Source organism: Strix aluco, chromosome W (assembly GCF_031877795.1).
Source record: "Strix aluco isolate bStrAlu1 chromosome W, bStrAlu1.hap1, whole genome shotgun sequence".
In the NCBI taxonomy this organism is placed as follows: domain Eukaryota; kingdom Metazoa; phylum Chordata; class Aves; order Strigiformes; family Strigidae; genus Strix; species Strix aluco.
Genome location: NC_133970.1, coordinates 21,980,481 through 21,992,021, shown reverse-complemented (window position 1 = coordinate 21,992,021; position 11,541 = coordinate 21,980,481). Strand labels below are relative to the sequence as shown.

Below are 11,541 nucleotides of genomic sequence, written 5' to 3'. Positions count from 1 at the left end.
CAGTCCCAGCCAGGCCTAGGCAGGTACACGACTACTCCAGTGCTTCCACAGAGCCCCCCGGACAAGGTCGAGAGGTTGTTCCGCGGGCACGCAACTCCCTCTGCAGCGGAGCCCACAGACAAGCAGCCTTCGGCGGATACGGTCACGGGCAAGGGCACTAGCACTCCCATTCGCGATACCTCTCCCTCCCTCTCTCTCCAATTCTCCGTTCCCGTCTTGCCTTACAAGAAGGCCACGGTGGAGGGAAGGGAAAGCAGACACACACACAACCCCAACAGTAGAGGCTAGCACTACCCCAGTCTAACTGCGACAATACTCACCCACAACAGCAGGAAAAAAGCAAGCTGCAGAGATGCAGACGCACATACTACCCTTTTTTTACCTCGCCTCCCTTCCCGACCCTTCCAATCACGTGGCGCAAGAAGGTGGGGGTTGGGGGTGTCACGTGAGAGCAGGAGGCTGGAGCTGGTGACCCAGGCTGGAGGGGAAGATGGCGGCGGAGAAAGAGTCTCCGCTGTTGGTGGATATACGGCCCGCTGGCTTACAGGTGCTGGAGGATGGCAAGAACGTCTTTACTAGCTCTGTGTCCGCTTTAGAGGTGAGAACCTGCCTGTCCTGCAGCCACTCTCTCTCTCTCTCTCTCTCCTTTCCTGGTGCAGTCTATTACTGCGGGGTTTAGCCCTTGCCTAGACCACTGCGGTGGAGGGTCCATTGGGCCCTCCCTGACTACTGGGGGGCCATTCCCACCTCCATCTCGATCTCGAGCAGTGGCCCTCGCCGCTCTCTTATTTGGGAGCGGTGGCTTCTTGGCCCTTGCCTTTTGGTGGGTAAAGTCGCCTCTCCAGGGGCCCTCTGGGGCCCTCAGCCCCGCATGGACTCGGTCGTTCCCCTGAAGTCTTTCTCTTGTCAAAAAAAAAAAAAAAAAACCAAACCCAAACCCCCAAAAGCCGGAAAAGTTTTTCTCCAAGTATCACACCTGTAATTGTTCAGAAAAATGAAGACTCTGAAAGATCTAAAAATGTGTGTTGAATAAATCTATAAATCACCCTTGCTTTCCATGTCAGGAGTCTAATGAACTTCACTACAACTGAATGTGTAAATACTTAGTAGCTCTGAAAAATGCTCGTGTGTTCATTAAAGTAAGAACTTTTTTCGAAGTTTTGGCCATGTTTCACCTGTGCTAGTCTCTTACAGAAAAACTTTGTTCTCCCTGTACACAGTTAACCATTTAAAAAGAAAATTGTTTGTGTTCCTCTTTTCCTGAAGTTTCCTGTTCCTGACCTTTACAGTAATAGGATCAGTGTATATTTCTTTGTTTTGCTCTGACTGTTGCCTGTCCTTAATAAGGTCAGTAAGTAAAGAGGTTCTTAAATGTGTTTTTAAAGATACTTGCCTTCTCTGAAGTAGCTTAAAAAGTTCTGGGTTTTTTTTTCCTTTTTATGGATAATCTGTGCAATGCTACAAAAAAAATCTGGAAAAATACTGTGAAGGAATAACAAATGATGTGATTTGTGAACCTGCAGTTGTCAAGAACTATTTTAATAGACTTCTGTACATCTGTGTGTGGTACAGTGTGTATTATTGGAGTCTTGTTTTGTACTTTCAGAAAAATTGCAAACATAAATAATTTTTTAATTGGTGTGCTCTTGAATTAAACCCTCAAGAGATGTGATAGAATTTATGCCTTAAACCACAGTCTAACAATGAAAAGTCCTCATCTTAATGATTAAAAATAGTTAAAACTTATATAACTGGAAAAAGTGGTGAAGAAATGCACTTTCTCTGTATTGAGTGGTTTGGTTGACAGTTCTGTTGTGCTGCTTCGTTTTTGTAGTCAGTTTATTTGGAAGAAAGTAAAGTAGCAAAGGGCAGCCTCATTGCTTAAAGAGAAACACTGAAGACAAAGCTTTTTTTGACTTTTAATCAACTAGAGTGCTTAGGAAACAACACTGCTCTTGTGAATTTCTAGCAAATTGGGAAGGAAGAGGTCATAGAGATTGAGTTTGAATCTCTCCCTAGTTTAAAGCTAGATTGTTTAATTTAAGCGTTACAGGGCACTTCAGAGAAGAATGATTACGTCATGGTGTGGGTCTAATTAAACTTACATATTTGAGTGTTGTTGTAGTGGTGTTGTAGTCCTATAATATTCATGAAGTAGCTGTTTCTAAATGGCAGTGGCAGCTCTATTAAAATAGAAACAGAGCTGACAATCCTGATCATATGTTTGTTTGCTAATTAACTAGAGATGAGAGCATGGCAGGTGACAGTGAGGTCCAAAGCCAATTTATGTGAAGGTTACGGTGCTTTGAGAGAGTTCCTAACTGTTTTAATCTTGGAGCTGGCCCCTTGCTCTTTCCTTGCTCTTTGTGTGATTAATTTCTGTTCTTGCCCCCCCCCCTTTTTTTTCCTTTTTTTTTTTTTTTTCCTTGCTTTCATTCTTTTTGCACCTCACAGAAGACAAGAAGACATGCTGTTCTGTTTTTACCTATAATTTGGCTAAGATAAGCAATGGAAAAGCTGTAAGATTGCTATTCTTCCAAATAGCTTCAGTGTTAGCATTTGTCTTATAAGAGGAGATTTTGTTAACTTACCTAACTTTGTTCCAACAAAATATTTTTACTGTTCATAATATAGTAGCTGTGTATTGTTTGAATGGAGCTAACTTGTTCACTTAATCTCTGAAAAACTGGTATGGAGTGCTTGGAGACTTTTTTCCTACATAAAAAAAATTACTAAACAAAATCTAAATATAAGCCTTTCCAAAAGAACCTTCATAATCAAACTACATTCAGAATGCTAGCAAACTTATTCTGAATATTTCTGTAGCAGTTTTTCATGTAAATTAAACTTGAGGAAATGGGTATTTTTTTTTTTTTTTCTGACAGAAATGAAAAGAGCTGCTGACTAGTTTTTGTATCTTTTGTTCATTGCTATCCCACTAGGAGTAGGAAATGGAAATAGCTGACTGGGCTTCCTATCTGTACAGCTTGCTTTGTTTCTTTGCAATGAAAGAATGTTTATTGTGATACTTATATACTGATATGTGACAACTGGTTCTCTGCTATTTCAATTTTTTAAAAATTTTTGACAGTTAAGTCCTTCATCTCCAGAGCCAGCAAGTCTTCCTGCAGAAGACCTCAGCAGAAACTCTAATGGTCCAAAGCCAGCAGAAGTCATACTAGATGATAATAGAGAAGACCTCTTTGCTGGTAACTGCTTTTTTTCTTCTAATGTGGCTGCATAGACTCTTTTCCTCTTGGACTTAAAGGGGTGTGCTTTTGTGAGGAGGAGGAGGAAAACCTTTTTATGCTATAAAAGGTAATTTCCATGTAAGGAATTATGAAGCAGTATCCTTGCAATGGGAACTCTGATTTTAAGCTTAAACAATTTAATATTGTTGTAAGTCTTAACCATTGTTCAACCTGTTGAAGATATACTTTTTGGAAAATTCATTAAATAATGTTTTCCTTTGGATATTAGGAGTATCATTAGTCTTTGTCAATCATTATTTATTGGATTCAATGATCACCTGTTTAATTGAAGTCCTATATTCTTCTGCAATATACTGTCAAATTTATGAACTTGAAATAATTTGCAAGAAAAGTGACATACTATAAAAGGAAAAACAGCTGAGGTTCTTTGCACAAAGTTTGTTCTGTTGTTAACACATCTAGCTACTGGTTGAATATTACTGTAAAATGTTTTGAAGTGTAGCCTTTTCTTTTTGAACTGCAAGTAGAAGATTTAACCTTGCTTGAAAATAAAGTGATATGTGAGTTCTCTTTAGGGGTAGATGAGTCTTGTTTAAGTTTCAATAGTAAATTAAAATTGGGGATTTTTTTTTCACCAAACGTGTGTGGTGTTGTCTCAGCAGTAAACACTTTATTACGCTCTTGACAATACATATTTTTGTATTGGAACTATTAAGAATTACATCCTGAAGTAATGGCACTTTGAGAAGCTTATTTGGTAGAAAAGTTAAATTTAAATGTCTTAAGATCTTGACAGTGATGTACAGGTTTTTTTTTTCTTGTCAGACTAGCTTTAGTTAAGTTTGATTACTAAATACAGGTTTCTCTGGGATATGTACCGTCACTGCAGTGTGGCAGTGTTAGCTAGTTAATAACTTGTTCTGCTGATGGTAATATAGCATGTCTTGTTATGTAATAATATTCAACTTTGTGTGTGTGTAAAAACATGAGGCAAGTTAAAGCCTTGTTTTCTACTGTAAAACCATTTATAGCAATTCCTTTTTTTCCAATTGTGAAGACTGATCGTTCGGATCATTTTGCAAGCTGGAGGGTATTTCTACTTATTGAAAGACTTTTTTATTATAATAAAAAAGGTGAGAAACTGACATATGGGATCAGTCCTGGCATTTCACTAGTGTAAGATTTGGTCTCTAATATTTGATAGTACTGGATGTTTTGGAGAGATATGTCTGAAAGTTTTGATAAGTAATCAGTCAATGACACTTATTTTTAATCCTTGGTCAGTTATTACTTTGATGTTGTTTTTTTACAGCCTATTTTTCCTAACATGGATTATGGTTGCTGTCACAATTACAGGTGTAGGAGCATTTACTATTCAAGAAAGGAGATGTAATGTTTAGAATATATTGTGTGTCAAAAGATGGTTCTAAATGCTTCTTCTCAATGCTAACACTTTTCCTATTAGTGAGTCAGTTGGCAGTCTGCTTTGAATACACTCCTAATCCTTATCTTTGTTTGAACCCTGATGTAATTGTTTTTAAATAAAGTTTATAGCATTTAGTTTTGGGCTGCTTTATATAGATAAGTGTATACATGTGCCTGTCACTTTTGTTCTCAACTTATCAAACTTATATTTGCATATATAACTTACATTCTAACAGTGTAACATAAGGAAATCTATTGATTAGTTTGCAAACTCTCTAAAACAGTCTTAAGAGCAATGGAGGATAATTAAGAATTCAGTGATAATCCTGGTAGTTTTGTATTTATATTACCTGATTTTATGACGTACGAAGAGTGGGAACACTTTACTAGTACAAGAAAGCTTTATTATTAATTTGGTTATATAGCTTCAGTATATAAAGCCAGCTTTTTGTAGCTGTAGGGCCATCTGGAATAGATATTTTAGGAAAGCAGATTCTCCTTTGGCTGGAAAATATTAAATTAAGAAAAAAGGTGGCTGGACTAAATATTGATGGGTTCCAGACAGAAGTAACATGTTAGCAGCCAGATTGTTGCAAGTGAATGGAACACTGAGAAAAGACAGAGAAATGATTTAATGAGTTTGAGTTTTACTATGGAAGACTTTTTTTTAAAATGTAAGCAACATTCAGCCATGAAAGCATCTGATGTGCTGCAGGTCTAATACAACTAGAAGTGATTTTTAAAAGGTCAGTTCATATACAGACTAAGGCTAGTACAAACTCTCAAATGGGGAAAAAACCTGATTTATAGAGCCTAACACAACTTACAGAAACATGACATCTTTCACAGTAGCCTGTTCTAAACAGGAGTTTTGCATAATACAGTTCTGTCCTAGTGATGAACTTCTAACTTTGTCAGTATATGTGTTCTCAAAAACAATGTCTAATTTGTGTTCCAGTACTATGTACTCACGAGGATAACTTTTTTTTCCTTAGTAATGTTTTGCTAGACAGTGATGGTCATCCAGCCTTTCTGACACTGATTTGCAATGAATAGAAACAGTGTGAGAAGGCTACATGAGATATCAATTTCCTTGTTTTCAGCTTGATTGTGTAAGCCTTGTTTTCTATGAAAGCAAGACTCAAGTTTTAAAAAAATAAAAATTGAATGCATTTTTTTTTCCCAATATGCTGAAATTCCAAAGAAATCCTATCTTTACAAAGATTATAGGGACAGTTAACTAGAGGGAAAGAGAATGAGGTTCCACAACTTCCTGGCTTGTGTTGGTTCTTCATGTTGAATTATTAGACACTATAAAACCCAGGTAAAAGGAAGTCCTGAAAGGAGGGATTCTGACTTTTGGGAGGAATTTAAAAAAAAAAAAAAAAGTAGTTTTGCAGACTTATTTGTATAAATGTGATGATAATCCTCTCTAGTTAATGTAGGCTTAATAAATCTTATTCATTGTTCATATAATAATGCAACCTAATGGAAAAGGAGGTGAGAGAGAACAAATTAGAAAATGTCCTGTACTGTCTTAATGCAGTTCAGAATCTGGAATTTTTGTAGGCTTTTTTGACTATACTCAAAAACTCTTTGCTGCTGTGTTTTTAGGACAGCTATAAGGTATATCTGCAATAAACTGTTTTTAGATATTCCTTACCTCATCTCTGATGAATCATAAGTGTTTTGGCTGAACTGTTACACTGAATTATGAAGGTGGAAGAAAATGAGATCTTTTCCATCTGTTACTGGAGACCTGTAAACTTTGCTGTTCCATTTATTAGGGTTGTGATTCTCAGTTCTGCAAATAAGAAAACTATCTTGGTAAAACCATTTAAGAACTTTTTCTCTTAGGATAAAAATCAAAATGTTGATCGTTTTGGCCAATAAAAGCTTAGCTTTGCTTAGCTTGCTCCAAATCATGTAATATTAAGAGTATCTTGGAGGACTTTGGTGGCATGTATTTTATGGCAGTTCTTAGGGGGGGGTGGTGGGGAGTGCATGAGTGCGTGCACAGGGTTCTTTCTGGATCTCAATAAGAAAGGCCCAACAACAAATGTCTTAATAAAATACCGTTTTAATAAGACAGAATAAGAAGAGTAAACCTTACGTCCCTTCAGATGGTTGGAACCTCGTGATCGTGCAGCATCAGACAGGGACCAGATGGGTTTCTCTCGTGACATGCTGTGCAAATCCTGTCTGTGGAGGGATGCTCCTTCTTTTTGGTCATTTGAGCTATTATATAATTTTCTTACAAGAAAACAACTCTATTCATAAAGGATGTTTTCATGAGAACTTATTGCTGCACCATTAGATAAAGGCAAGGTCACATAGGTGGCATAATCACCAGTACAAAGAGGGAGCCACCTGCAGGCTCCTCTCTTACAACCAGCTGCTGAGTTTATCCTGTGGCCAAGGGATTTGTGCAGCACAACACAGGCCTGAAGGCCAAGCTGGATGTGAAGCCCAGCACAGGCCTTGGCCTCCTCAAGTTAAGTGTTATGTGGATCACTGACAACTCAATGTGCAATGGTCTCCTGGTCAAGATCACTACATTTCACCCCTTGATCCACATACAGTTCACCTTTCCCAAAGATATATTTTAAGTTATAGATTATATTAATAGCATACAGGCTTCTCAAGACCTAAGTATGAGGCCCGATAGAGTAGATATGGCCTGTTCTAAATCACTAACTCCTTGAATACAATGTCTTCTGCAAAGCTCCCGATGTGGGTGAGGTGGCTGATAATGTTGGTTTATTGTTTGTGGGTTTTTTGGTCAAGAGAATACTGTAGGAACATCTGTTCAGATGATTGCTATCTTAAAACCTGGTCATTTATAAACTTGTATAGAGTTAAGAACTAAGTCTTGAATGACTGTTCTAAAATGTTGGCCTAAAGTTCAATGTATAGCTGAAGCTGAAGAAATGTGTCATGGACTGCCTGTGCAGGACATAGCTATGCCTTCTGCTTCTAATGCTCATAGGTGATGAGAGTAAGGCTGTGAAATTATATCAGTGCTCTGTCACCTTTTTCAGAAAAACAACATTTTTTTTCCACTTCTCTAGTCTGGTAAAAGATTGTTTTTCATGTGTTTTAGGAATAGATCCTCTCATGCAAGCATCTAACTTCTGGGGAAAAGTGAACATGTTTTTGTTGTTGTTGTTGGTTTTAGGGTTTTTTTAGCTTCAGATCCAGATAGATTTGTTTTAGGCCTTTGTTTCTCAGAGTTCATACAGAAAAGATTATGCTAATTCTGTGGAGCAAAGAAAACATGTGCTTGAAGCCCAGTTGAACAGCAAAAGTTCTAACTAATAGTGTCTGTCAGGCTGTTGTCATGTGAAATGACTAATCGGAGTAGTTGTGTAAATGCCTGGCTGCTTTTTAGAAGCTGGTTATTCAGTTCCAGGTCTGTTCTGGAAGAAAGAAACATGCAAAGGCATTTGAACCTACAGTTTTGAAGTCAGAAGAAAGCCTTATTGGTGGCCGACTGTCCTGTTAAGTATTTATTCGTTAAGATTATTCTTAGCCCTCCTATTATAATGGTAAGAGTCATGGGTTCTGACTTGCGCGTAGTAGTTTCTCTCAGTTCTGTTAGGATCATAGAATCATAGAACAGTTTGGGTTGGAAGGGACCCTAAAGATCATCTAGTCCCAACCCCCCTGCCATGGGCAGGGACACCTTCCACTAGATCAAGTTGCACAAAGCCCCATCCAACCTGGCCTTGAACACTTCCAGGGATGGGGCATCACCAATATCTCTGGGCAACCTGTTCCAGTGCCTTATCACCTTCACAGTGAAGAGCTGCTTCCTTACATCTAATCTAAATCTACCATCTTTCAGTTTAAAGCCATTACCCCTTGGCCTATCACTACGTGCCCTTGTAAAAAGTCCCTCTCCAGCTTTCTTGTAGGCCCCCTTTAGGTACTGGAAGGCTGCTATAAGGTCTCCTCAGAGCCTTCTCTTCTCTAGGCTAAACAACCCCAACTCTCTCAGCCTGTCCTCAGAGGAGAGGTGCTCCAGCCCTTGATCATCTTCATGGCCTTCTGAACTCGCTTCAACAGATCCATGTCCTTCTTATACTGGGGGCCCCAGAGCTGGATGCAGTACTCTAGGTGGGGTCTCATGAGAGCAGAGTAGAGGGGGAGAAACACCTCCCTTGACCTGCTGGCCACACTTCTCTTGATGTAGCCCAGGATGCAATAAGCTTTCTAGCCTGCAAACGCACATTGCCAGGTCATGTTGAGCTTCTCGTCAACCAACATCCCCAAGTCCTTCTCCTCAGGGCTGCTCTCAATCCACTCATCGCCCAGCCTGTATTTGTGCTTGGGATTGCCCTGACCCATGTGCAGGACCTTGCACTTGGTCTTGTTGAACTTTGTGAGGTTCACACAGGCCCACCTCTCAAGCCTGTCCAGGTCTCTCTGGATGGCATCCCTTCCCTCCAGCGCGTTGACCGTACCACACAGCTTGGTGTTGTCGGCAAACTTGCTGAGGGTGCGCTTAATCCCACTGCCTGTGTCGCCAACAAAGATGTTAAACAGCACTGGTCCCAACACCGACCCCTGAGGAACGCCACTCATCACTGGTGTCCGCTTGGACATCAAGGCATTGACCGCAAATATTTGAGTGTGACCATCCAGCTAATTCCTTATCCATCAAGTGGTCCACCCATCAAATCCATGTCTCTCCAATTTAGAGACAAGGATGTCGTGCGGGACAGTGTCAAATGCTTTGCACAAGTCCAGGTAGATGATGTCAGCTGCTTTTCCCTTATCCACCAGCACTATAACCCTGTCGTCAAAGGCCACCAAATTTGTCAGGCACGATTTGCCCTTAGTGAAGCCATGTTGGCTGTCACCAATTATCTCCTTATTTTCCATGTGCCCCAGCATAGTTTCCAGGAGGATCCGCTCCACGATCTTGCCAGGCACAGAGGTGAAACTCGCCTGTAGTTCCCTGGGTCTTCCTTTTTTCCCCTTATTAAAAATGGGGGTTATGTTTCCCCTTTTCTAGTGTCTTGGGTTTGTGTGTGGTGGGGTTTTTGGTAGCGGGGGAGGGGGCTACAGAGGTGGTTCTGTCACCAGAACAGGATAAAAGAACTTATCGACACCAGTGTGATGCAGATAAGCAGACACTCCTTTATTAACGGCCAGGTGCGTAAGGGAGTTGTCTCGCCAACAACGCACCCCAACTCGTGTAGCATGCTGATTATATAGGATACAGTAATACATAATAAATAAGTTCTCATACATAAACATGATAATTCCTGTAACTCATTTTCCTATTCCCACCTCTTTCCGGTCATGCGCACTTGAGTCCTGAAATGAGTGGGGGGGCAGCTTTTGTGACCACCACAGACTACTGACTCAAAAGAAGCACCCTCCAATGTCCTTGACTCAAGGACTTTGGCTCACATTGCAATTTTAACATGCTTCGAGGCACTTTCACAATGTATCTTTTAAAATACCTGGTGTATCCTTTTAGAACACCTGGTCTACAGGGCAATAAATCGTCCTTACCAAACAGCCTAACAATAGTACCTGGTCATGAATCTTATTCATTGAATAGAAATCTGGTTAATGATTATTACCGGCCTACGCGGCCTTAGCCTGGGACTTTACAAAGAACTTTGTAGCAGCATAACTGGTTGTATGGTTACTCTAAATCATTCCTTATTTAAATCCAAATCACCAAAAATCATTAAAATCAGCTCAAATTAATAACAAATCAGTAACAGTTCCTGTGAGAGGCTTCTTGAAGCTCCCCTGGCTCCAAGTTGGACCTGCCTCTGGCCAAGGCCAAGCCAATTAGCGACAGTGGCTGTGCCTCTGTGATAACATATTTAATAAGGGGAACCTGAGAGGAGGAGGAGTTGTGAGGGAAATACCTATGCAAACAATGAGGTCAGTTGAAGAAAGGGAGGGGGGAAGTATGGTGGAGCAGAGACTCCCCTGTGGCCTGTGGTGAGAGGGCAGGCTGTCCTCCTGCAGCCCATGGAGGTCACTGGTGGAGCAGATGCCCACCTGCAGCCTGTGGAGGACCCCATGCCAGAGGAGGTGGCTGTGCCCAAAGAAGGCCAGGACTCTTAAGGGAAGCCTGTGCTGGAGCAGTCTGTTGCTGAGAGGACTGCAGCCCGTAGAAGAGAGCTAGAGCAGTTTGTGAAGAGCTGCAGCCTATAGGAAGCACTCATATTTGAGGAGTTTGTGGACTGTCTCCTGTGAGAGGGACCCCATGCTGGAGCAGGGGAAGAGTGCAAGTAGTCCTTCCCCTGAGGAGAAAGGAGTGGCAGAAACAATGGGTGATGAACTGACTTCAACCCCCATCCCCTGGCCCCCTGCTCCGCTGAGGGGGAGGAAGTAGAGAAATTAGGAATAAAGCTGAGCCTGGGAAGAAGGGAGGGGTGGGGGGAAGGTGGTTTTAAGATGTGGTTGTATTTCTCACTGTCCTACTCTGATTGATAAATTAGTGGTGTTGGTGGTGTTCAAATCAAATTGATGTTCTTTTTCTTCCCCAATGGGGTCTGTCTTTTGCCTGTGACAATAATTGGTGAGTCATCCCTCCCTGTCCTTGTCTGGATCCCAGAGCCTTTTGTTTTAGTTTCTCCTCCCCATCCCTGAGGGGGAAGGAGTGAGTGGTTTGGTGGGTACCTGGCATTCAGCCAGGGTCAACCCACCACAATAGTGCCATAGCCTTCAGTTTTTATTATAGATCTAGTACAGACTTCTTTTCCCCTTTAGGATGTGAGTCTTGAATAATGGCCTACTTCTGAAATTAAATTTTAATGCTCTGATTCTAAACAAAAAGTGTAACATCCTTTTCTCTCTCCCCTTACCCTTTTCCACTGGCTCTTCTCTTTCACTCATCTAGAATTATTTAATGTTTTGGATGCATGCAAAC

General features: G+C 40.8%; 1 protein-coding gene across 13 annotated transcripts in view; it reads left to right on the top strand.

Annotated features, from left to right (window-relative positions):
* Positions 1-463: 463 nt before the first annotated feature.
* Positions 464-11,541, top strand: part of LOC141917775 (sorting nexin-2-like) — a 49,898-nt gene continuing 38,820 nt past the window's right edge. For 9 of the 13 annotated variants that reach the window (XR_012621446.1, XM_074811273.1, XM_074811268.1 and 6 more), the window contains exons 1-2: positions 465-598; positions 3,092-3,209. Coding sequence is in view for 9 of the 13 variants with exons in the window: in XM_074811273.1 (XP_074667374.1) it covers positions 491-598; positions 3,092-3,209 (226 nt within the window). In the remaining 4 variants the exon portion in view is untranslated. Of the gene's footprint in view, positions 599-3,091; positions 3,319-11,541 lie in introns of all 13 variants that reach the window. The other 4 variants (XM_074811279.1, XM_074811278.1, XM_074811274.1 and 1 more) reach the window with 3 other exon arrangements.